At 41.2% G+C, this 26,944-nt stretch overlaps 1 protein-coding gene across 2 annotated transcripts in view; it reads left to right on the top strand.

The window, feature by feature from the left end:
• unc5c (unc-5 netrin receptor C) overlaps positions 1-26,944 on the top strand; it is a 165,509-nt gene that overhangs the window by 134,330 nt on the left and 4,235 nt on the right. For both annotated transcript variants that reach the window (XM_017710748.2, XM_017710747.2), the window contains 7 exons: positions 6,361-6,552; positions 10,362-10,709; positions 14,616-14,703; positions 16,423-16,591; positions 20,290-20,523; positions 21,999-22,148; positions 22,755-22,919. In XM_017710748.2, coding sequence (XP_017566237.1) covers positions 6,361-6,552; positions 10,362-10,709; positions 14,616-14,703; positions 16,423-16,591; positions 20,290-20,523; positions 21,999-22,148; positions 22,755-22,919 — 1,346 coding nt within the window. The remainder of the gene's footprint in view (positions 1-6,360; positions 6,553-10,361; positions 10,710-14,615; positions 14,704-16,422; positions 16,592-20,289; positions 20,524-21,998; positions 22,149-22,754; positions 22,920-26,944) is intronic.

Genomic DNA, 26,944 nt, shown 5'->3' with positions numbered 1-26,944 from the left:
GAAAAGCGCGTTTAGATGATGTTTCTGCGCTTTCATCCCTTCTTCTCACCCCCTGTTCTTCAGTCAGACGGGACTTCAGGAGCTTTATAGAGCCGCGGAGAGCCAAGCTGGAGTCACTGTTTGTTCAGATATCGTTGTTATAGACACCTAGGCTCCGTTCTAGCCGCAGTAGGAGAGTGTGGGAGCTGAAATGGGCACCGAATGGCTGGAGTTTATTAATAATACAGAAGGATCCAGTGTTTAGGATGGAAATGTGCTAGTATCTGTGTCGCTTACTGACCAGAAATAGAGCCTTTTTTACATTTACTTGCCATTTGCTGCAAAATTTGCTTCTCACCTTTCTTCTTTTTCCCTTATGCTCTCTCTCTCTCTCTCTTTCTCTCACATACACATCCTTTCTGATTCCCTTCATCTATCTCTTTGCCTTTCTTTATCTCTCACTCTTTGTTTAATTTCTTTCTCAAGTTTCTCTTTTTGTGTCTCTCCCTCCCTTCATCTATCTCTTACTATTTCTCTTTTTTCTATCATTCTGTCTCTTCTTGCTCATCAGCCTTTCTCCATCACTTCCTCTTTATCATCTTTATCGTTCTTTCTTTTACTCTCTCACCCTTCCTCTCTCTCGCTCTGTCCCTTTCTCTTTCTCTTCTTTCTCAAGCTCTTCTTCCTTTCTCTCTCCCCTTCCTCTATCTCTCTTTATTTCTCTTCTTCCTGTATCTCTGTACTTACTTTCTCTTTCCTCTATCTTTCTCTTCTTTCCCAGTCATGTTTCTCTCTTTCCCTCCCTTCCTGTCTCTCTCTTTCTCTTTTCTCTCTTTCCCTCCCTTCCTCTGTCTCTCTTTATCTTCTTTCCCAGTCTTTTTTCTCTCTCTCCCTTCCTGTCTCTCTTTCTCTTTTCTCAATCTCTTCTTTCTCTCTTTCTCTTCCTTCCTCTGTCTCTCTTTCTCTTCTTTTTCAGTCTCTTCTTTCTCTTCTTGCTCCATCTCTCTTGCCTTCCTCTGTCTGTCTCTCTCCCTCCCTTCCTCTCTCTCCCTTTATTTCTCTGCTTTTTTTATCTCTCTTTCCGTCTCTCTTCTTGTTCTTCATTGCGGTCTTTCTCCCTCCCTTCCTATATCTTTTTTCTTTCTTTATCTCTCTTCCTCCTCCTCAGTCTTTTTTCCTCTTGCTCTCTTTATATTCTTTCTCCCTTTCTCAGCCTCTTTCAGCCCCTCTTTATTTCTCTTCTTTTTCTATTTCTCTCTTCTTGCTTTGTATTGCCATCTTTCTCTCCATTCCTCTATCTCTCCTTTTCTCTATCTCACTTTCTCTTTTTTCCTATTCCTCTCTCTCTCCTTTCCTCTATTTTTCTTTTCTTCCTCCTTCTGTCTCCATCCCTCCCTATTTTTCTCTTTATTTCTCTACTTTCTTTTCTTGTTTACTTAGCCTGCTCTCTGCCTCCTGTCCCCTATCTCTCTCTCCATTTTTACCTTTTTCATCCCATTTTTTCACTCTTTCTCCGCTTGCTTCATCTCTCTCTTCTTGCTCTCCCTCTCTTTATTTCTCCCTGGATGAACAACAGAGCAAGATGCTTCACCTTGCCCGTGTCAACCTAGCCTCAGTGCAGAAAGTGCTGGGCTGCTTAGGGCTTAGAAACTGGCAGATAATCAAACCCCCCATCACCTCCCCACCCCACCCAGCTCTATCGCCCCCGCTGGCTTACCAAGATCACAGCCTGATCGATAGGATCAGTTCCTTCTGCTCCCGTGACCATATCCCCACCCTGAGTCGGTAGGAGAACTGTAACACTGATTCCACCTGCACCCGTGTCCTCCACTGTACTTCAGACAGTAACACGCTACCGTTCAAGAGCGCAGAATCATTTCTCTTATTATTTATGTGATTTATATAACTTACTAGACACCACACACTAAATGCCATTTTCCCAGACCAAGTCAATTCAAGAGGGCAAGACAAGGTTAGGCCTAAACCCAGAATAAAAAGGAATCACCATTGGCATTGCAATGTAGTCAAAGACTAAATGGAGTTCAAATGTAGAATATCAGTTTTAGAGTAACATCATTTTTTAATACTCTGAAGTTTTCTCACTTATCTCACTGTGAGAGCTAGCCAAGTGGAAGTAAGTTCGTTTTTAACACAGCATTACAACTAGGCCTCCCAAGAGAAGCAGTTGGAAACCATATGAAGATATCAGATAACAGATATCACCATTTTGATGAATTTTCATAAATCATTTCTTTTTTATTGTGCATTCCAGTAATATCAGTCAACTGCAGTTGGGTTGTTTGCTTTTTTATCTAAATTTTGTGTTTTGGCAAAAGCAGGTATCGGCAATGACCATTTCACGTTTCAGGACTAAACAAAGCCATTACATGCAGGATTTAACATTCTTTAACATCAAACAAGCAGGTAAAGTGCTGAGGAATGCAGCGAAAACAGCCCATTAATGGTCAATATTAAACATTGATAAAATCATACCTCGGAAAATCCTAGGGCTGAATCTCAAATGGCTTACTGATCTCTGTATACTGCTCTATGCTCTATACACCCAAATACAGCACTTCATGTCCGGTATGGAATTGTGCACACGTGGCTGAACGCAAATTGGTTCTTTGTTAGGCACACTGTGCAGTTTAGATGCAGAAGCCATTATTTTTAAGACCTACAGACTGTACTATGTAGGGAGAAGGGAGCCATTTGAGATCCTCCCCTTACCTGAATACTGCACGCTGATTCGCTGAACGGATTTATCGAGTTCTGCTTGAGAACATCGCTGGTGTTTGGTCATTTCTGCTGTAGAACGTGAAATTGTAATGCCTTGACAATGGACAGCAGTGGCTTTTGTGACAAAACGTCTTTAGGGTTCAGAATGTGCTACATGTCAAGAATAACTCACGACAGTCAGCTGGTTCATGTAAAGGATCACGTTTAGCATTTCTTGCTAATTAAATCTTTATATGTATAAATGCAAAACAGTTCATTTTTTGGAAGTTTCTATTTACTAAGAAAAGTACTGTACTTCAGTTTTAGAGTACTATTCTACTTAGTGGTCAAAAGCAAAACTGCTACATTTGACAGGCTCTTTTCACAAATCATATTTACTTAGATGCACATATTTTAATGTATTTAGACTGGAGAGCACTTTTGTCTCAAACAGCATAGAATTATATTCTCACACCGTATTGTCATGTCCCCATGCACTATTTTGTTTATTTTTTCTCTCTGCTGTATACACCTCGTTCAGCTCAAGAAGGGATTATTATCTAATAATGTTTTATCTAATATTATCTAATAAAGTATTTTAACCAGAGAAACCACAGTTGCGCAGTGCAGGGGTTGCAGGACTGGAGCTGAACGCTGCAGTAACTGCACTAGTAAACTTACAAAATCACGTCTGTGAAAACATGACAGTTTTCTGACCCACAGCATTCAGTCTGATATTTAATGCTTATGCTTCTCCATTCAAACATCATTTAAATCTCCAGAAACCGAGAAGTAAAGTTAAAACCGGCTGTTTGCAGCTCCATTGGTGGGGAAACTGTTTATCTCTCGGCTGTTAACAATAGCAAAAGTTATCTAAAGGCTAGAATTGATCACATTTTTGTTAATTTGCTGATGTCGTTAGCCTCCTATGATGACCAAGAGGTTTTTTCTCCTCTTTAGGCAACACCATGGGATCCTTTTCCCACCCTTACGTGAAGAGTCGGCGGGCTTCTGTGCTTTTAAATGCTTTGCTATTGAGAGACTCTCCAGAATAGGGAGAGGGATTAAATATTAATGTCTGGAAAACACAAATTTGGTAGCTTTCCGCCAGGTTAAGTGGGACCAGGAGTTCAGGGGAACCTGTATAAAGATCATAGCCTGTTATAGCGAGGTAACGTTTTTCTCTTCCAAAGGTGAGGCGAGTAATTTTAGCCATCTTTCACCTCTAATTACATTTGTGCAGGGCAGCTAAGCTAGAAATTCAGCGGCCACAACAGAAAAATCACGCATCTAAAACCCTGGGATATGGTTAATTGTGTTTGTATCAATTCACCCAGCTTTTTGTGATTGTTATAACTAGACCCTGAGACTGTTACAGTTAACCCCACCTATGGGGTTTGCACTCATGCCAATTTCGGCAGAATTATTCATAAACAGTAGGTGCTTAAAACATCACATTTGTAGCAGAGATGTGCAGGTTGCTTGTATAAAACTTGTTACTCTTGCTCAAATACTTTTTCAGCAAAACCCAAAATAGGTTGTGGCCCTGCTCTCCACCTAGTGTGCAAGGGGTTCTTCCACCAGAAGTGCAGTGAAGATCACTCCATCCTATCTGCTTGGACCATGGCTGTGTAAGGGTCCAGGGTGTGAGCAGTAGCCGTAGATGTTGAGGGGGAGCATAGCGTGGAGGTCAGAGCAGCTGGGTTTGGAGGGCAGGGCTCCTATTAAGGAGATTAATTTGTAATGTCACAGTGATTAAGGCCGGCGAGAGGCAGCGCAGAGCCAATCTTGACATTGATTGGTACTACCGTTAAAAGGGCCTCTGCCTCAAGCTCTGCAACAATACACCACATCCCTGAAGAAAGCCTTCACGTTCACATTTGCAGTCTCACGCTTACATGCCCTTCCCATACAAACAGTGTCCTCCACCTTTTTTTCCAGCAGGGAGAGATGAAACACATACCTTTAATTAAGAGACTGAAAATGGAGGTGGCTGTGAGAGGTACAACAAGGCCACTAGTGCACTAGAGAATGAGAGATAACGCCATTCAGCCAAGACTATAACCAGATGCATTTACTCTCCATTGTAATTTTTTTCATTAAAAGCTGCAGCGGCTGCTACATCATACTCCATTGACCAGTGGCCTGAAGCATGGTTCATAGGACATTGAACATTTTTGAAGTAGTCCTATTACATGATGAAGATATGTAATGTGTTTGTGCCTCTCAGTGGATTCAATACTCATGGCTGACATTGCCACCTACTGGTCAAGTGGGGAACACCGGGCACGCAGTCCAGGACTGACACCGAAACGGCAGCAGCACTAAAGGCAGCAGTGTTATTGGCGCTTAAGTGTGCTCTTTTGTGCGCCACTAATTTATGCACTCCCACAATCCAACGCAGGGTCCTCCACTTCTGAGTTCGGAGCGACTGCAAATGAGAGAATTAGGCACACGAATCCATCCGGCTCTCCGTGCCAGGCGAGGGTTGATTATGTTCCATTTAAGGCTGATGGAGGAATCAATAGCCCTTACCAGGTTTTCATGTAGGCAGTGGCGCTGTGCCGTGTTCTGGGGGAAAGAGTTGTGCCTGTCGCCCCTTGCCATTCGAACACCTTTAAAGTGGAGTAATTTCCCTTACTTGTCAAGCTGCTTTGATGGCAGTACGCATTCATCACAATTATCGGGGGGGGGACAAAAGCGCCATCTCAATGGAGACGAACGCCAAGCATTGCTCCTAATGACAACTTGTCACACGTCATATAGCCCAGGCCCACCATTCCGTATAATCAGTAATTTTTTTTTCTGCTGAGAACGGTCCAGGAAAGCAGGAAAAAGAGGGGGAATTGTAACTAGAGGCTATTTCTAGATTTTATCTATAAAGTGAGGGAACAAAGGTGGGGAGGAATGGAGTGTGTTCTACAGAAGAGCTCTGTAATTTGATAAGTCACATGTTTGAAGCTTCTTATCTTATTTGGAGCATGGCTCCTACATGTTATGAGGCTGAGGCACATCTCTTAAGGCACATATCCTGGTACAGTAGCACGTATTGACCTGCTTTTTCATATGTCTTTTTTCTTTTCATCATGTTTTTCTTGCTGATTCTATACAGATTCCTCTTTGTCTTTCTGTGAGTCTACCATCACGTATAGGCCATATACTGTGGCTTTTGTGGGTGGATGTGATGGTGGGTTGTCATGCTATTATGTCTGTGCTCCACTGGTTGGAGTTCTTTTTTATTTAGTCGCTCAATTTAATGAAAGACTGAATTTCTCTAGGCTGTCATTTTCACTGCAGCTCTTTTCTATCGCTTACTGTACAAGCAACCCCTCATTCACTCATCTCAAATGAGTTCCTCTACATTCCAGTCAGGAAAGCTCAGTTCACTCAGTAGAAGGTAATGAAGTTCTGCAGTTATTAATATACCAGGCTATCTGTGAACAGGATATTGTACCGCAGATAGCGTCTCCTTGCTAATTTGACACAGCTTTAATGAAAGTGCTATCAATCAGTGATGATTCATCCTCCGTATCCACAGCTCTTCACTTCAAAGCCTTTGGGACTGATCACGTTCTCTTTTTTCCTCTTCTCTTCCTCTCTTTCTTCTCCAAATTTTTTATTTTGAAATGTATTTATTTATTTATTTACTTTCTTTACCCACAGCTGCCCCAAGCACGGATGATGTGGCTTTGTACGTGGGCATCGTCATTGCTGTAATCATGTGCTTAGTCATCTCCGTCATCGTGGCCCTCTTCGTCTACCGCAAGAATCACCGCGACTTCGACTCCGACATCATCGATTCCTCAGCCCTCAACGGCGGTTTCCAGCCAGTCAGCATCAAGACGGCTCGGACAGGTGAGTCTATATTAGCTAGATATAGCAAAGTTTAAAAACTGCCCAGCTGCAGCAAACGAGCGACTGTCAGAATGGCCTTTATCCCTCAAAAACGTTGACGTATCTCTTTATTTCCTCAATGTTGCTATAATTTAAAAAAAGAACTGGCAGGTCATTTTGCTGTTGATGAATGCGGGAGTGGTGACGGAGGTGACAACAGCAGATTGAGAATTGATATGTGTCAGAACCGTCGCCCAAATGTGTGGGGAGCCGGGGGAGACACGTTCATAATTCAAAGCCAGCGTTTTTCTCTGCCGCAGCGAAGAGAAAGCACAAAAGAGAGAATAGGAAGGGAGGGGGAGGCATACTAGGTGATGTTTCTGCCAAGACACCATTAGAATGCTTGTCACTTTGATGTGAAGGCAATCTGCAAGTTATCATGAAGCCATAATTAGGTCTGCCTGTGTGGCACGTTCAATGATAATTAGATATCAGCCACAGTGAGCTGACTGAAAGGTGTTGTGGAAAGGGGAGGTAAACAGTGAGGCATGTGGGCTGGCTCACTTAACTCTGAGGTTTCTGTGTTCTACTGACATGCTTTCTTCCCACGTCAGAGTTTGCATCTATACAGGCATTGTGGGAAAGTCAGAGACACAGTGGATCATAGTTAGGAAACTTTACAAAGTGAGAGAGCTCGTCTAGAATGGGTTTGTTTCATTCAGAGGCTTGTGAGTCAAATCGTTCTGGCAAGATGCTGTACTTTCCTTATCAACGGGCATTGAATATGCAGTCAAAATGCATATATGCAATAGGTGTAAGTGAAAGTAAATTTACATAAACAGAGAATGTAATGCACATTTACTGTTTTTGTGCTAAATTGCATATTTGAAAAAAAAAACATAAAGCAAAAAAAGTTTTATTTTTTTTTATAATTGTCAGACTCAGCAAATAAATAGAAATGGGGTGCAAACATTTGCTGAAAAATGGCAGAATTTAAGTTTGTTTGCTGTAGAAGAAGTGTTAACTAATTTTTACCTAGAAAATAATTGAAACACATAGTTCATCTGATGATGTTCAAGCTTTTGCAACTGCAAGTAAAGACCACAAGTTAAAAAGAGTGTGAGATTTGTATACTTAAAAACTATTCTTTCTTAGCTTACACTGGCTAAATTAGCTAGTTAACAGGTACTGGCAATAGAAGATACACTCCAGTTCAGAAATTTGGAATCAGTTGTAATGTTAATAATTGTTATTGAATAATAACTTAAACAGCAGAGATTGAAATGTTATGCACTTGACAAAGCGTAAACTGATGCTTTATTCACAGTATAAAGTATTTTGAGAGCAACAAAAAGTTGTTGGAATAATAAAACAAATCTATCTAGCGAATGCTTTTTAATGATGAACTGTAAAATAACTATATTCTCTGAAGGAATATGAATAGCTATTTGACTAGTGAGATGTCACCACTTTTTGACTAATATGATGACTTTATCTTTGTCATGAAGTTCCCAGGTATCATAAAATTCGCAGCTCTGTTCATCAAATAAAAACTTTTTACGGCTTCCTATAAATTGTTTGAAACCTGTAAAATATTATTATCATATTATATATGAGCATATCATATATTTTTCTTGCATTTTCTTTCTTTCTCTTAAATCGTTCCTCAGCATTTGTGTGAATTTATGTTCCAAAGCGTGATCAATCATTTTGCAACCTCTCTTCATCCCATTGAAGTAAATGTTTTTTCTTACTGTGCTTTTAAAATGAATATATATGTAAATGTTCTTTATTCTGTTTGGCTGGCCTGTATTGTGTCTTGTCCAGCATGCAGTCCAGACTGAAACATTCCTTATATTTCCTGTGTGAGTGGGCGGAGCTAAACTGCTGTAGCCTGAATAGGTGGATATGTGTAACTGCACTGATTTTCATGACATCACAAAAACAGTGAATTTCAGCTTAGTTTTCATGTGTGGAATTTTAACAAAGTTTTATATATCACAAATTAGATTAAACACTTACTTATTTAAGAAATATTAAGAAAAAATCTGTTTTCCATTTAAGAAAAGACTTTAAATGAGATTTTCCTTTTTACTCTGTGACAGTTATTGAAAACAAAATTCAAGTTAAATATTTGAAAGAAACAGGCAAAAATGAAATTTCTGTGTTTTAATTATACTTTAAAAATATCATTGGATCATATTAGTGGTGACTCGCTATAATTCATTACGTTCCACTCATGTCAATGAGCTGAGCTTGTCCTTCACCTCCAATACTTCCAGTACTTAACTCTCAGCACCCAGCAGGTTGCCATGGTTGCCGTGGCTCTGACTGTACTGGAGTGGAGAGTGAGAGCACAACGCTCACAGTGACTCCACAGTGACATGCGGAGACTGCAACATTACGGGGGCCATGACTGAGCCACTCTCAGCAGATGAGGGGGAGTATGGTGGGCGGACGGAGAGCGCTCAGCGGGACTGCCACGCCCACTCAGCACGCTTGTGCATATTCATCTGTGTACCTGCGAAGGGATTAGCTCATTAATAAGGAAGCCATCTGCTGCCCGGAGCAGTGCACCCGAGCGCCGAACTGATCTGTAACTGACCCTCCCAGGTGCTTCACCTGCTTCAGAAAGAGAGAGAGAGTGAGAGAGAGCAGGAAAGAGAAATAGACCAATGGCAACTTTGCTGTAGAGGAGACCTACTTAATCATGTAACCTAGCCGGAGTTAGGACCTGAACTTTTCTTCTAAAGGATATGATGTTCTTAACTCTGGAGTTATTATTGTATTATTATAGTGTATTGATATACTACTTACATATACTAAATAAGTAATTACATAGTCTGTTAAGTAATAAATTACTTTTGCATTCTAAGTACATTCTGTCAAATAATGACTAAAGCATGATGAAATTGTGTTTTTTCTTTCTGTAAAAATGGGACTGTATACACAACATCTTTCAACAAATTCAAATCATAATAAAATATCTCCTGTTTTCTGTTTATGAGCACATATGTAGTATTGATTGAAAAATCAGTTCTTTCCTTCAGAGAGCTACGCTGTACAAAACATTCCCTGAAACATTACAGTAAATTACTGGCCACTAGTTGCATTACTACACAGTAATTTAGTGTATTAACTGTAAATAACAATGAAATATAGTGACTGTATACTGTGACTTCACAGTCACCTGGAACACAGGATTACAGCTGTATTCTTTTGTGCATTTACAGCTACAGTAGCTATAGTAAAGCTACTATTAAAACAAAGTATTCTGTTTTTTTTGCATATCATCTATAAAAGGAATGCAACTCAGTAGCCAGTAATTTACTGTAAACTTATATATGAAAAACGACTTTTAATTTCAGTAAGACATTTTTTGAAAAATTGAGGTAAAAGATAAAACAATGTAAATATGAATATTCCTGGAATATCTTAAGTGTGCATTTTTAAATGTGAATATACATTTTATACACATTTTACAAACATATCTGATATTACTAATAAACTAACATTTTCCAGCATTAAAAATATTTACGCCTTTTTAACACACTTGCTCTCCTACTCCACAAAGCTGTGCGGTACAGCTCAACAACAACCCTATTAATGTTTTTACAGAAAATATCTTGATGCTGGTTGTTTTCACAATAAAAGGATGGATACAGTACTTTCCTGTTAAAAAAATATGTTAAAAATTGAAATCATAGCAGTAATTAACATTGTACAGGTGATATAATAATATAATGTGACAAATGGTTTTGTTTTGGACTTCCAGTATCTAACTTTTGGCTTTCCGAACTCCTTCTCTCTCTCCCTCTTTTTCTCTGCAGCTGATCTTCTGGCTGCACCTCCTGACCTGACCTCAGCTGCAGCCATGTACCGTGGGCCTGTCTATGCTCTCCATGACGTGGCCGACAAAATCCCCATGACCAACTCGCCGTTGCTGGACCCGCTGCCCAACCTGAAAATCAAAGTGTACAACTCTTCAGGCTTGGTCACTCCACAAGAAGACCTTTCGGACTTCTCCTCCAAACTCTCCCCCAAGCTCCCACACTCACTGATTGACAGTGACACCATGGGCCAGCGCACCCAGAGCCTGATGCGCAGTCGGGACCCCTCCTGCACTGCCTTCGGGTCCTTTAACTCCCTCGGGGGGCACCTCATCGTTCCCAACTCAGGTATGTGAATGTTGGAGAATAAAGATGTACAGATCTGATATGAAAAATATGAATCTGAGCCAGTCAAGGCATGGTTAATGCATTCATGTCTGCTGTATTAAACTCCAATAACAATCCTTTGTCAGGGGTGATTTATCCCAGTTTGCTGTTGTAGAGGTGGAGTAAACAAACTATCCACTACCTGCGACAGTCAGAAGCTAACCTTATTAAACCGAGTGTCGCCCTGATAACCCATTCTGAAAATTCAGCAAAAGCCACTTTAATTCTTCTTAATCTGCCACCAGCTGAGTTATGGCTCATCCACATGACATGAAGTACATTTTATTTATTCAGCAGATGTCATACAATTAAATGCAGCTTAAAATGCTTTACAATGAAGAAAATATTTGTATTATGTTAGGATTATAGACTTGTATGCAAATATTTGGACGCTCCTGGTCAAATTATGTTTTGTTGATGGGTGAAAATAATTTGACATTACATTTACACAGCACAAGTACTGTTTTTGTTTGCTGAATTTAACATATGGGGGAAAATGGAATGTGAATGTGGCCTGTTCCAAAATTATGGCACATTTTTTGTTTTAGGTTTTATTTTTCCAGAATGTCAACTGAGTAGAAAGTGTGCACTTAAATTTAAAGACATATGCCATATTTAAGCTCCCTGTAGAGGACGCGTCTTATTTTCACTTAGAAAATTGACCAAACATATTGTTAGGCTTGGGTTCAAACTGGTGCTCAAATGTTTGCATATGACTCTATTCCTGTTACATTCCTATTCATGTGTTTACTTGTTCAAAAACGAGTTTTTTACCTTATTAACTGAGAAGAGCAGATTAAACTGCAGACACAGACACATTTTTGCATCAGTTGCATCAGGTTAGCGGGCAATCTGAGTGTCTGTAGTGGGGAAATATAGTGGAAAACAAAAACAGCCCAGCAGCCACTTGTAATGTCTGCAGTAGCAGTGTTTTTACTGAGGTTAAGCTAGCCACTTTTTGTGAAAAACGGTTAAACCAGCTGCACATGAAATTTGAGTGCACAACTAGTGCACACTTCTCAGCAACAGCATGTTTAAAGATGAGAAAAGGCTACTTCTATCATATTCTATCTGACTGCCTAGTTACAGCAGTCAGCTTTGTTTTGCTAACATCTTTGAAGTATGCGCTGTATTATCAGCTGTATTGTCTATGAAAAAGAATCAGAGTCAGTATCGACAGATGCTCAATATTAAACAGGGTTTGAATCAAGACATGATTTGTTTGAGAGTGCGGGAGTGAAGATCTTTGAGATGGTTAGGCTGAGTGAGCTTAAGTTGTGCTCTGCCTGTGGGGCACAGCTTGAAGTGATCCAGAAGAATGCAGTTTACGCAGGTGTCAGCACATGCAGTTTGGAGGTTGGTAAAGCTGTGACCGCCCAAGCCGGGTGTTGCCAGCCACTGTTTGAAGCTGGATGGCTTAATGAAGAGCAGGCCATGCTGGGTGTCGCCAAGGGAGACGTGCTGTGAGAATTACAGGCTGGCCTATAAACACAGATTATAGGCAGCTTTCAGCAGTTAAATTAAACACTGCCAGAGTCCACAAGAATCCTTCAGAATGCTGTCATCCTGACATCACTCCACCACCCACTCTTACGTTCTGTGTGTTTTTTCAAAGAGAACTGATCGATGCAGGGCCTCAGACCCCTTCTCTCGCACAAGTACAGGCATGTGGGAAGAGAAGTGAGCTGTCTGTGAAAGCTGAGCACGCATGCTCGGCCTGAGGTGCTGTTTATCATGGCTTAGATGCCAGTCAAACATGAGAGAGTTCATAAAATGTCCACAGGCTGAGAAGCCGACCAACTCTACTTTAGGTTTCTAGAGCATGGCCTATTCACTTTATTTATGCTGAAAACAAAGCAAGCAAACAAACAAAATAAATTCACCAGCAATTGTGTGGTAGAAGTGAACATTAGTCGATTCCAATTCTGGCTGATTCCTATTATTCACCCCTTTAATAAATTGATTAGCAATCATGATGTTATCTGTAATCTGACTTGTTACTTGTCATTCTTGAATCTGCTGTGAAAACGAGTTTAGCACATGTCTTGTGTGTTGGACCCTGCTGGACATATGTATGGCCTCCTGATTTTATTGGGTGCTTCTGATGCTGCTGCGCTTCGGCTCAATAGATGGCCGCATCCTCCACTCTCTCCAGGTCAATAGATCTCAGCGCTGGCCCTAGCAACAGCACAGACATACTGAATCTTCCCATCATAGACACAGTGATTTTTATAGCTCCCCTGAGAGCCGGAGTGGCGCACGGCAGCTTCCGTTCGGCAGCATGGCTCGCTCGTAAATCTGTTCGCGAGGAGCGCTCAAAGTGACTTAGCGCGGCATATGCGATATAAAGGGATTAGGGCACTTCGTAGATTGGAGCCTGAAAGGGTAATCATTCTCACGTCAGTCGGCCATCCCCTCCGGAACCGGCGGGACTATTGCCCATTAATTCATTACGAAACGGGATTGGAACGCTGCTCTTAGCCAGAGTGTGAAGTGTGTAATGTGGCTAAGGCCTGTATACGGCAACTATTCCCCACAGGGTCATAGTAGAAAAGGGGTGGACCATAAAGAACCCTTACAAGGCACTTTACAACAATAGGATGGGTGGACTGCTCGTGTCACGTGAAGTGCATGTGCCAGCAGACAGTTGTTGGTCTGTAAAATCAGAAACATGTCATGTGCAAAAGCCTGGATTATCCCCAAGGCCGTACCCATTCATTTACACAAAAGCATCCTTGTACATTTCATCAGATGAATATTTCAGTGGCAGAGGAACTCACAGCCTGGAGTGAAGTGAAAAGCATAACAACTCCGATCTCAGAAGTTTCTCACAGTTTTGCAACGGCTAATGAATAACGCGACACAGTGGGGCACATTGTGTGTGTCTGAGCATGTGTAGTGAAGCTTGAGCTGTTGAGACTGAGGAAACAAATGACAGAACAATTCAGTTCAGCTCCAATTTCATCACATTTCTCAGTTGTTGTTTTTTTTATGCCTATATAAAACATAATGTGTTCTTGTTGGGGCTGCACAAAATGCCATTTGTTAATTGTTAAAACATATATGATACTGAGATCACAGTAGACTATGATATGCAAAATTGTGGTTTGTCATGTCTTTTATTATTACTAGTGCTGTGAGCATCCTAACCAATAGATGTGTTTCTATAAGAGTTTAGTGGAACTTGAGGCGAGTATTTGACCTGATTTTAGAAATCAAGTTATTACTGTCATTTTGCTATACCATTTTCATCTAAATATGTTATCTAATTACTTTTAATATTTGTTATATAATAACTTATATTTACATGTGAACATTCTGTATTGACAGGTTCAAGGTTCAATTCAAGAATTGTCAAACACTATACAAAATGTGTACATTTCTGTTAAATATGATTCCTGCATTTCCTCCTGACACTTAAAATTAAAAAAAAAAAAAGGGCTGTTTGGGCATTTTGCAGTGCACATAGTTGCCTTGGTGCTGGAGAGTAGCAGTCATCCCATGAAGAGTTCACATGAAGGACATGGAAAATCAATTCACTATCTGTGGGGCTCAAGCAGGCAGTAGTGGCCTCCCTGTTGGAGAGAATCAGCCCCCTCCGTGGTGTCACATCCGAGCCTAGACAGGGAATTTCCACATTGCGCTGGCTCTATGGTGTGTGCCATGGGCTGGAGCATGTGTGTATGTGTGTGTCTGAGTGACATTGACAGGGCTTTGCTCTTTGCACTTTGCCCGGCGCCATGGTGAGCACTGGCAGACGCAGGGCCTGGCAAAGGGCAGAGTGTGGCAGAGGTCACAGATTGATGACAGTTGCCCTGTTTGTGTATGTGTGTCTGTATGTGTGTGCGTGGGTGTGTCTCCCCACAGGCGTGAGCTTGTTGGTGCCAGCAGGTGCTATCCCTCAGGGACGAGTGTATGAGATGTATGTGACGGTGCACAGGAAGGAGACCATGAGGTAACCTCCCTCTCCAATCACGCACACACACTCCCGCCAACTCCCACATTCATCAGCACCGCACACCCAGCCAGACGCACCATGATCAGAAGGAAAATCATCTGTCCACCCCTCAAGTCTCGCCCCATGCCATGCTCCTCACATTTTCCACCGCCCCCTCCAGCTTGGCCCTGACAAACAACATAATGAGAGTTGGAGTCCAAGTGCCTCCTGTGCAGTTTCCTTCCAGTAGCCACCACAGTGCAAAAATGCATCTCATTTTCTTTCAGAGCCAGTGTTGCTCATTATCATGATTAACATACTGTCTATATCAGTGGTTTTCAACCTCAGCCGCACCCCTCCCAGCCCCCCCCCCTCCCATCCCTGCCCCCCCCATCCGTGCCCCCCCATCCCCAGTAGGCAGTGGTGAGACTACTAGGGTTACTACTGTCGTTAACAGTCACTTTTATACACATACAGTAGACATCATTTTTAAACAGTTAACCTAACCAGTAATTTAAACATGACTAATATTATGTTTGTGATGATTATTTTCAAAAATGAAAACCCAAATGCTTGAATATTCAGGACAGGCTCATGCAATTGGTCTCATAATGCACAATGCAGTTAGTAGCTATTTATGTTTCAATTTCAGTGTTCAAGTCAGTGTGGAAAGTTTCTCTTTTTGATCGTATGGAATTTATGTGTCACAAAATTGTCAAGCAAAATTCAATAGGCTGCTTTGATTATTGAGTTGTGATATACATTGTGATATTTGCTTGCATATGAAAACAGTCAAGTTGGTAAAGTCATCTTGTGGGCCACAGAGGTTTTTGTGGTTGGTTGAGTGGACTGCAAGTCCACTGGGAACTCCTAGTCTAGACATTATGGCCCATCTCATATGAAAATTTTGCTACCAAATCTGATAAAAATACAGATAACCAATAATGTCAGTCAGTATAATTTTATATGGGCTCACTGATCACTTTAGTTACTGATACAGCTGTCAGTAGGCATCTGTAAGTGGTCTTGTATGATTGTCCATTCTCAGTTGTCACATTTCTTAAACTCAAATTAAAAGCAGTAACTCACAAAGTCTTAAAACATTAACAATGTTGTGTAACAATTAGCCCACAGTTCGATTTGATCCATGATACTGGGCACTCAGTATTCTCATAATATTTTTAACAAAAATTGAATGAAGAAAAATGATGACTTTCATGTTGTTGGACACTAAATATCCATTCTCTGTGATGCACATCGCCACAGTTTTGCCATTTTTACATCTCTATAAACAGTATAAATAATGCCATGCAGGAGGAGGAGCTTCCATGCGTTCTTTACTGTTTCCATAGTTTTGTCTTTTTTCCCCATTTTTACATTGTTCTATGTTGAAACATGTTATCCTCATGTAAAATGTTATTTCAATAAGGATGTTTTGTTTTCAAGCTTAAAAGAATGAGCAGTTCTATAGTTTGTAAGTTTATTACAGTAAACAAGCCACTTAAGAATATCAGTGTTCTATCTCTGACATTTTTTCCGCTAGGGATAAATCTGCACAAGCCACCAATACATTGTTTGGGCCTTAATAGATGCTAGACATTCACATTATTGCCTTATAGATTTTGTGTCAGATGTATTTCATGAAACACCCTGATGAACAGAGAGTCTGTCACTGACTCTATTTTCACAAGCCAGCTAATTTTGTGTGCTGATCCTGTGTCTGTTGCTTGGCCACAGGCCTTCAGTGGACGACACCCAGACTGTTCTAAGCCCGGTGGTGAGCTGTGGTCCTCCAGGAGCCCTGCTGACCCGCCCGGTCATCATCACCATGCACCACTGTGCCGAGGCTGACAGCGAGGACTGGCTCATTCAGCTGAAGAACCAATCACAGCAGGGCCAGTGGGAGGTAAGTGGGAAGGGCTGTGAGAAGGTCATTCAGTGATTGATCTCTGAACTTGGGACATCGTGCAGTTAATGAGGAAGGATCACACAAACATAGAGTAAACATTTATGAAGGGAGTGAAAGATTCTGCCTTCACACACACACGTGCGTCTTGGCTCAGGCCTCCTGCGGGACCCTGGTCCAGCCTCCCCGCGGCCGCTGAGCCGGATGAACCCATGCTGTCGCCAGATAGCACGGCGGACACGCGACAGCTGTTTCGGCACAAACGGCGCAAAAAGCAACCAGCAGAAGAGAGCAAAGAGGAAGAGATCAAGCGAAGAGAGAGAGAGAGCCGAAGCCACGCTCGCGCCACGCTGTGCGAGCTCTGGTAAACAGAACCCAGAGTTAATTAGATGGCGATGGAGAACAGTCTGTTATCAGGCAGACGGTGCCTGTGCCTCCCCTGCGCCTCGCTCTCCAGGCTTCAGAGAGGAGAAGATGGGACTTTTTTTTTTTTTTTACTTTTTTTTCGCAGAGGCTGAGCACACGCATGAGCCGGAGATAGCGCAGGCCACCCGCCGGCCTTGTCATTAACATGGGGCAACGAGGAGAAGTTGGTTATCTTGGGTGCGGGCTGGGGGCGTATCTGCGAACAAAGCCCCCGCTCACACCCAGCCACTGCCCTTTATTGTTATCACACGCAAACACAATGCCAGCGCTCTAATTAGCCATGCATGAGGCACATGTGAGGAAGCGGCAGCCTATGCAAAAGCCCCGCACTCTCATAGCTCTCCTCAGAACGCACTCATCTCTCTCACGCGCTGTCATTATACCACCAATTACACTAGCTTTTGCCTCATGCTGGGTAAATGCCAAATGGTGATTATAGTGTATAGACATTGCATTTATTTAATGGTGATTATAACGCTCAAGCACATTATTTATAAAAACCACCCAACTGACCAGGAATGCAGTGTTTGTTTTTTGCATTTTTTCCATCACAAGAGTGACTGTGACTCACAACCAAAGTGAAGCAAATCAGCCAGAAACATGGGTGATTTCTTTCAGATTGCTCCAAGCTGCTGTCAAAGTCGCTGCTCTGGCATCACTGTGACTCCACATTCATCTCCCCACAGACCCTCACAGCTTTTGAGCTGCTTAGCAACAGCCTGTGACCTTGTCTCATCTTCTCAAACATAAAGCACTCTTGGCTAGCCTTTAGCGATTCATAAGGATACTGCTGAAACACTGGCCTCAGGACCCACAAAAGTGTGGTGCTGTTTTCCTCTGACAAGATACATTAAAATGCTGGGGGGGAAATGAGTTTTTACAGTTTTTTTTTTGAACGGAACAATGCAAGCGTTGTTTCTTCAACCCTGTTGCTGAGAGTTCGCATACTTTTCCTGCACAGTTCAAAATTATTTTTATGATTTAAGAGCTTGTTTCCAGTACGCTGAACATCGAGTGCCTTGGAAGATGTTTTCTTCTTCAAATCTAAGTTTAGAAATATGAGAAAGAGAGGACCTGAGAGAAAGGTGTAAAATGAAGGGTGCAGGAGAGGAATGGAGGAGACATTGAGGATAGAGTGATTAAGGGCAGAGCTCAGACTCTCTCCAGAGAGAGAGAGAGAGAGAGAGAGAGAGGTTCTTGAGTGGGTAAGTCTATGGGGACTGCAGTCTCGGTCACTCCAGCGAGCAGCAGATTACTCACTTCACCAAGTCCATTTCTCTCCTCATGGGCCCCCGCGCCACCATAAATCCTCTGTACGTTCCAAAACATGCCTGATTCTGCAAAACAGTTCACGATGACTCCTTCCAGAATGGGAGAGGGTGGGAATTTTTTGGGGGGGAATAAACAGTGAAAGAAATTCACATCTCATCACAGCAGTGTGACTTTGATGAATACCAACAGTGAGACCAATAAAACTAAATGTGCGTTTCAGCCGTTTAAACAAAGACACAGCTATTGATGACATCTCGTGGCTGTCAGACATGCAGCGAGTAATATCCGTGGATGATGGGTGGTAAGTTTAGATGGCGTCCGTAGATGAGTTTTTTTCCCTTTCTCCTCACTGAAGGCAGAACACATGTGGCTAGTAAATATTGCTTTCTCAGTTTCCCTTCTCGCAAATGAAGTGCTCTGTCAAAATACATATCCCTGGTGAAGGCACATGAGTCATTTTGAAAGATGTTTCTCTGGGCTGTATTTATGAGTCTCTCCCATGATGACGACCTGACCATTTTTGATGTGATGTGATTTTGTAGAACACTTTTTCGAAGGCATGTCTGATTTCTGTGATTTTATTTTTTTTAGATATATGTATTGCAGTTTTCATGTAGTCTATTTTCCAGCAACACTTGGAGCCCATTAGAACACACAGGCATGGTGAAGAGGTTTCATCCTCTGTTTTTCAGAGCTCGTTCTGCTCAAAGTTATTTTCTGAAGGACCAGCATGTTATGCTGTGATAGATTGACTGAGGGTTTGGGTAAATAAATCAGTTCTGGAAGGCATTAGCCCACTTTCCTCACACTGTTTTCTCATTATCTCACTAACGCTCTCCAATCCGGCGCTCCCTTAGGACCCGTTACAGAGGCTAATGACCAGTCATAATACTGCTGTTTAATGGCCAAGCTGACAATAAAGTATTTTAATTCCTTTTCTCTCTCTCATAATGGGATGAAATTAATGACAGTGCGGAGCCCGTGAAAGCATCGGGATTAGAACTAATAGAGGAAGAAGAGCCGCAGCTTGAGATCCGTCGCTTCGGATGGCCATAATGAAAGCGCTAGAGAGATCCTGACACGGTCGCTATCACAGTGGTCAGCTGTGGGGGGTCTGTGCGCTATTACCTTATTGACTGGCAATCTCCAGCACCTCGTATTAATTCAAGATATACTTTTAAAGCTGTAGAGACATGCCAACCCCTTAAACTTCAGACTTATTATCCAGTAACTATTATGAATTTTTCAGTAATTTCAGCTGACAGTGTTAGTGGATACTAGAACTATGTTTAGCTTACAACATTGAATAATTCATCTATATTGAATAATACATATACAGTTGGCGTTGTTGCTATAGCCTTTAAATTGTTTCTCTGTTTTGTACTTACTGTCTACTGGGCTGTTTCTGTCTAAAGAAATAGAGTTTTGAGATTAAAGATGTGAAGGCTAGACTTTCCTGCCACTGCACAGTGGAAAGTTTATCCAGATTAAAAACTTAGGATGTTGTTCAAAGGCATTTTTCTGATAAATAAATTTCTTCAACTTAACTGTGAACACCTGTTTATTCTACTATATATTTTAACATAATTGTTATGTACTTATTTATGCTGTATTAATGGCTGTTGTTGATTGTTGTTGATTTAACCAGCACTAGCCTATCAGGTTTTGGCACTTTGGGTAATAATGAGTCAGCTCAGATCAATTTTGGCCTAAAAACTTTTTTGTGGGCATCAAATTCAGGTTCAGACTTGGTGTTGCCTGGATCAGGTCTAGTCAGACTGTATTCCATCTCGGACCAAGAATGCAGACCAAAAAATGCTCTTCTTACTGTGTGCAGACACTATTTCAGTCCTTCTTTAAAACATGACTGTGATGAGACAGAACAACAGTAAAATCTTTTTTAGCTTTAATGAAGCTACGATGGATGTTCTCGCACAAATAAGCCTCTTATTGGTTGATTGGCTGATATATTTGCTCTCTTTGCCTGTGTGTGTTTTCAGGACGTGGTGGTGGTGGGAGAGGAAAACTTCACCACTCCCTGCTACATTCAGATGGATGAGGAGGCATGTCACATTTTGACGGAGACTCTGGGCACATACTGCTTGGTGGGTCAGTCAGTGAGCGCTGCCACCACAAAGAGACTTAAACTGGCCGTGTTCGGCCCTGTCACCTGCACTGCCCTGGAGTACAACATCCGGGTGTACTGCCTGGACGACACCCAGGATGCCCTGAAAGTGAGTCTGATCCCCTTCTTTTGAATGAAGCTTCAAGGTAGGGGTAGGCAGTATGACAAGTGATTGTAATATGCTTTTCTGTATATCAGGTATATCAGTACTTCTTGAACTACTGTGTACTTCTTGAACACTGAAAAAACTGTGTATCAATAAAAGAGCTTTTATAGAGAGCCTGTAAACCACAACGGCCATTCATAGTAACTATATAGAATGTGTAGGATCAAGCAGCTTTGGATGGCTATCAATTATGCTCTGTGCTTATTTCAGTAACATTCTTTATATCATAGCCTCCTACATATAAAGTATATATTTTATTTACTTTACTGGCGAATGATGCTTCATAACAGTGGTATAAATGGAACAACTATTGCTTGAAAGGCCCTTATGTCCATTCAGTGTCATTTACATCATAAAGCACTGTCTCATCTTACACATGCTGAGATAAGCTATTCATATATACACATACCGCTTTACAAATTCTTCATGAAATGCATATTTATCTTTTGTGAAGTTCTTTTATAAGTAGCCTCCAAATAAAGTGGTAATAAAACTATTTTTGCAAAACTTGGAACAACAAATTAATTCAATAAATAAGTAAATAAAACATTTATTGGGCTTTTCTAAATGTGGCACTGCTGTTTTGCTAATAGATCCAACATCACAAACCTCAGAGAAATGAAAAATCATGATACACATTTTTTCGCATATTGTGATGTTGCAGTATATTGCATTTTTGCAGTATCGCCCACTCTTACTTCAAGTGCAGAAATTTCACTTTGGCCTTGTACACTGTGAGAGAACTGATTTAGCAATAGGCACAGTGTGTTTGTGCTTGTATACGTGTCTTTGCTTGCAGCTGCATTTTTGCACATGTATTTCATATAGTTGTGTTGGTTGTTCTTGCACATGTATATATGTGTTTGGGGAGGCATGTATATATGTACATGCATTTGCATGTGTATATGTATGTGTGTGGCCCTCCCGCAGGCATGTGGGAGAGAGCAGCAGATGAATAGTAGGAGGTAGCAGGCACACATTCAGTTTCCACGCCGCAGAGAGGAAGAAAGAGCACATTCATTTGAATAGAATATCCATCAGCCAACTGTTCTCAGACACACAGAGAATCTGCCCTCTGAATCGCGAGCATGCCAGCGCATCTCATTCACGGCCTTTTCAGACCATTTTTCTGCTTTGTCTCGAGCATGGCAATGATCTAGATTGAATCTAAAAATATAGGGGTTAAATAAAACTGTAGACATTATGCAGTGTACATAAAGGAAAAGACAACAATCGAAGCAAATGCCAGTAGCACAATGCGCAGAAGAAATTTACAACAAAACATCATTGAGAAGTCATTCAGTAAAGTGTGTCATCTGGCTAATGACTGAAACCATAAGTACATGAGCGTGTTCAGTCCGTGATGGCTTTCAATGGCAAGTCCAATGACTCGTCTGGCATGTTTGTGTGGCCTGTAGGAGGTGCTGCAGATGGAGAAACAGATGGGCGGAAAGCTCCTGGACGAACCAAAGACCCTGAACTTCAAGGACAGCACCCACAACCTGCGGCTATCCCTGCACGACGTACCCCACACCCTGTGGAAGAGCAAACTCCTAGCCAAGTACCAGGTACTACTGTCCAGCCCTGTAGAGACCAGCTTCAGTATTGCTGCATGTACTCCAGTGTATTTTGTCACTCTGGTGACAGCTCAAGGCCATGGAAGCATCTCTTAACAAATAGCTCCTGACAGGCAGGTCAAAATGGATTTGGTAGAAAGTGGTGAATGAGGGCATATCTGCTCTTTCTGTTCTTCTGCCTCTGTCTTTCTGGCATATGTACTGTATAACATGCCATTCTTTCTGTTTTCCTCTCTCCCCCTCTCTATTTCTCTGTCACTTACTCGTTCTTTCTCTCTCCTCTGTTTCCTTGTCTGTCTATATCACACTCATTCTCTCACGTTCTCTCCTTCTCCCTCCCCATCTGTCTCTGTTTCTCTTTCTCCCTGTTTATTTGAGCCTCTCTCTCTCTCTCTCTCTCTCTCCCTGTCTGTCTGTATCTCTCTCTGTCTCTCTCCCTCCCTCTCTCTCCCTACCAGCCCCCCCCCTGTCTCTGTCTCTCTGTATTCCTCCCTCTCTCACCGTCTGTCTGTATCTCTCCCTCTGTCTCTCTCTTTCATTCTCTGTATTTATCTGTATAGCTTCAGTTTCAGTTAAATTCTCTCTGACTCTCCGCAGGAGCTGCCATTCCAGCACGTGTGGAGTGGCTCTCAGAGGAACCTGCACTGCACCTTTACTCTGGAGCGCTTCAGTGCCAGTACAGTGGAGTTGGCCTGCAAGCTGTGTGTGCGCCAGGTGGAGGGCGAGGGTCAGATTTTCCAGCTCAACACCACCCTGTCCGAGGTCAGAGCACACTCCACACTGCAACACACAGCTAGCAATACACACCTAATCATAGAGAATCTACTTACTGACGTTAAGCCACATCTTGTGAACGTGGATGACATGAAGCTTCCCCCAAGTTTATCATTTGCATTTACACCTTTGCCAGCTGTTTGAATGTGACTTCCTTTGGGGTGTACCAGAAATTCATGAGTTTGCAAGTTTATACAGGCCGTCTGACTGCACGTTCACTTCCAGAGAAGTTTTCATTGTCAGGACAGTTAGTCTCATGTTACATTGTATTCTTGACTCCTTACATTAAAAGTGAATTAAATGAAGGCTTTTAAAAATATTACATTTCAAGGTCATAAATATGTAACAGTGTAATGCCACTGAATGAATTGTGTTTGATGTAGGGAAATCTGCAGAAAGAGGCCCCCCAGGGTATGATACCCCTGCTGCCCCCTCCCGTTTTCTCTCCTAATCAAATGATGGGGCCAGATCTTATCTTGACACATTTACTGAATGGCTGTAGTCTCATTAATTCTCAAATTTTATCTTGCACACTGCATTCCTGAGATTTGTTCCCCCAGAACATTTAGTGGTCATCTGTTCTTATTTTTTGTCAGAATAGTGGACAGAAGTGATCTGTGCATTTATATTGTACATGTTACACAAACATAGTTAAAAAATGTGAATATAGAGATTGTGGTGAATGCAGCACTTTTGTTTTTTGTTTTCTTTTTTTCTTTTTAAGTGAAATTGTGACATTAGACATTTGGGGTGGGACGTTCCCCACAGACATTGCCTTATTGCTCAAAGAAAAAAAAAAGATTTTCCTCATGAAGAGTTGGCTAACACTTTTTTTTCATAGGGACTTAGCATAACACATGCATAAACACTGAATAGCATATTTAAAAAGATAATACTTAATGTACAAGATGGCAAGAAGTAAATGACATTGTATTGACATAAGGGGCCTCAAACTAACCATTTTTAAAACTGTTCTTAAGCATCTTTACCAAGTAATATAACTTGTAAGGTAGAGGCCCAGTTAAGATCACCTTAGATCAGTTCTGTATATTTCTACTTCAGTTAAAGTACAATTTCTATTAAGAAGAAATTTAGTCTGTTTTCCACACAGATCTAAGATAGATAATGGTTCAGCAAAATAATTAGACATAACAGTAATAACTCACAGCACATTTGCTTTTGATGCTTAAGTAGCATTTAAAAGCAAGTCATTTTGTACTTCTGTACTTGTGAAGAAACTCTAGAACTCATATTTTTACTCAAGTAAAATAATAATATACATCAAGGGTCTTTCAACGTTTCCTGAAGTACAGTAGTTTTGTATGTATATGTATATGTACAGAGGGCAGATGACATGTTTTGGTGAGTTCCTAAGTGAAAATAAGTTACTGCTTCCTCTACAGAGAACACATCTGCACATTTCAGTGCATCATTGCTGTCTGTTTTCTGAATCATACTGGAAGAGCTACAAAATGTGTCCTGTGAAAAAGTTATGGTACATTATATATTTATGTTTTACTTTTCCCTAATATGTTAAGTTGTGTGATAAAACTAGCAGCAAATCACAACATATAAGTTTAGTCCCTATAGAAGTGTTAACTTATATTTACTTGCAAAATCAACTCAATCAAGTCATTCATATATACAGGAGGGCTTCAAAATCTTTCATAGAACATTTGCGGTGCTTAACTAGGCTTCTGCCTTATGAAGTTCTAATGCTTGATTCATAACAGTGTTATAAATTAATCAAATGTCTCTCACTTTAGTCTAAGGCCCCTTATGTTAATACAGTGTCATTTACCTCATAAAACATCTTATGTCATCTATTACTGACATAAACTGTTCATAAAAATCCTCAATTTTGTTTGATAAATGCAACAGTCATTTCTTATGCACATGTTTTGAAGTCATGTAGGTTACCTTAATAATAAAGTGTTACCCAAAGTTGTACACTAGAGTTTCACTGACTACGTAACAGTAGTTTACTGCAGCAATATTCAAGGGTGGTTGTTGGACGCCTGGTTTCCTGCTAAAATAAACAAAAAATGAATATGAAGCCTGTTGTGCCTGTAGTCTTAAATTGCTCTGCAGCTGGCATTGAAAAGGTTCTAAATTAAATAGCAGACCTGTAGATCCCATGTTCTCACTGTTAGCACTGCATGGTAGTGGTAAGAGTGGTGGGTTTGGATCCCTGCAGCAACACATTGTTACACTAACTACCTGTGCTGTGCATATGGCTCCTCTACTAAACCAGCTCTGACTCATACGCTCAGAGCTGTCACAGGACGCCGCCGCCTAAAACATACCCATTACAGCCTCCATATTCTCTGCCCCGAGTGCATCTACTCTCTTCTGGAGACATTCTGCGTCTGCGAGCGGAGTCAGGGGTTAAACAACGCTGTTTAGCTGCCTTTGATGAGCCTCTGCGCTTTAAGGGAGCCCGAATTCTGAGGCACTTTTTTTTTATCAGAACTGTGCACAGAACGCAGGGGAGGGCTAATCAGCCTCCAGTCCCCCACTGACATCTGCTCACAAAGGGAAGCTGACTATGAGAATACAGTGTCACAGTGATGAGGGACGCCTTTCTGGGCCTTAATATGAGGCAAATTTCGTGTTTTTTGCTGCATCACGCAGTTGACCTTCCCTCCTCTCTTGACTGCCCATGACGGCAGGCCGTCTGCTTTATTTCTCTCTTCCTCGCTCACTCTCTGTCTCACTCACTCTCTCTCTTGTCTCTTTGCTATCAAGACATGCTCCCAGGAGAACCCAAAATGAGCCACCGGGCTCTCAGCTAATTGTCATGATGTCCTGAGAGTTGGGATCTCACAGATTTTGAAGCAGTGTTTACTTTCCCTCCCCAGCTCCCAGCGGGCCCTACACAGACTGCTCAAGTTTTTTTTTCAACCACCTAACAAAAGACAGCTCTGCCTAACTGTCTAACACGCCTCAGACTTTTGGTTCAGCAAATAAGTGAATCATTTGGAATAGATGATTTATTCATAATTTCTTCCACAAATGGGCTTACATAGAAGCAAGAAGACCTCTTCTTGACCGCTTTAAAAGAAATCTAATCTCTGAGTAAATATATTGGTTAAAAAAATACATTCTTCAGTTCCAGCCAGTGGTCTCCATATACATATTATTAACAGATATAATGTTTAGGTTCCCTTTATGCCTTATAGCAGGTGACATCAGTTCTGGCTCTGGAGGGCCTTACACCAACATAGCTGGACGATTTTTCTGCTGAAACACTTGTTGAATTGGCTGCAGGGTTGTTACGTTTCATTGTGAGAAACATTGTGTGATCAGACTTTTAGTCTATTGTTGAGTTTCCAAAATGCACTTCTGTCTGTTCTTGTTTACAAGTTGCTTAAATCAGTGGTTCTCCCTATTTTGCAGTTATCTGTCCTTCTCAGCTCCACCTAAAATGCATTAGAGTGACATCCTTCACATTTCTGTACACACAGGAGACGAAAACTTCATAGAGGTGGTAGACTAGTAGTAGTAAAACTACAGGTTGTACAAAAAACAGCAGCAAGAAAATATTCTTACTAGTACTAGAAAAGTACAAGGAAAACACAGTCATATAACACCAGTCTTAGCATAATTCTTTCTTTTGGACCTGGCTGAAAAATGGTTATTTTTAGCTTTTAAAACTCTTAATCCTGCAGCACCTTCATACATCTGACTTCCTAACAAATTGTGCCCTTAGTTCATCCAGTGCCAGCCTTCTCCATATTCCACATATGGATCTTTTAAAAAGTGGTGAAGCTACCTTTTGTTTTTATGCACCAAAGGTCTGAACACAGTAAATATTAAAAATACCACAAAATATTGGTCAGCTCCTTCTGTCACAGTTTAAACAGCTAAAACGTACTTGTTCACGTCAGCATTTAACTAGCTTTCATTGTATTCCTTACTTTTGTCACTTTTTACTTCATTTTTTCCAAGTTATTTTGTTATATTCTATTTTTTTATTTTATAAATGTCATATTTTTTGTCATGTTTGTTGC

Source organism: Pygocentrus nattereri, chromosome 18 (assembly GCF_015220715.1).
Source record: "Pygocentrus nattereri isolate fPygNat1 chromosome 18, fPygNat1.pri, whole genome shotgun sequence".
Classification (NCBI taxonomy): Eukaryota; Metazoa; Chordata; class Actinopteri; order Characiformes; family Serrasalmidae; genus Pygocentrus; species Pygocentrus nattereri.
Note: the sequence above shows the minus strand (reverse complement) of the source record. Positions and strands in the feature narration are given on the sequence as shown.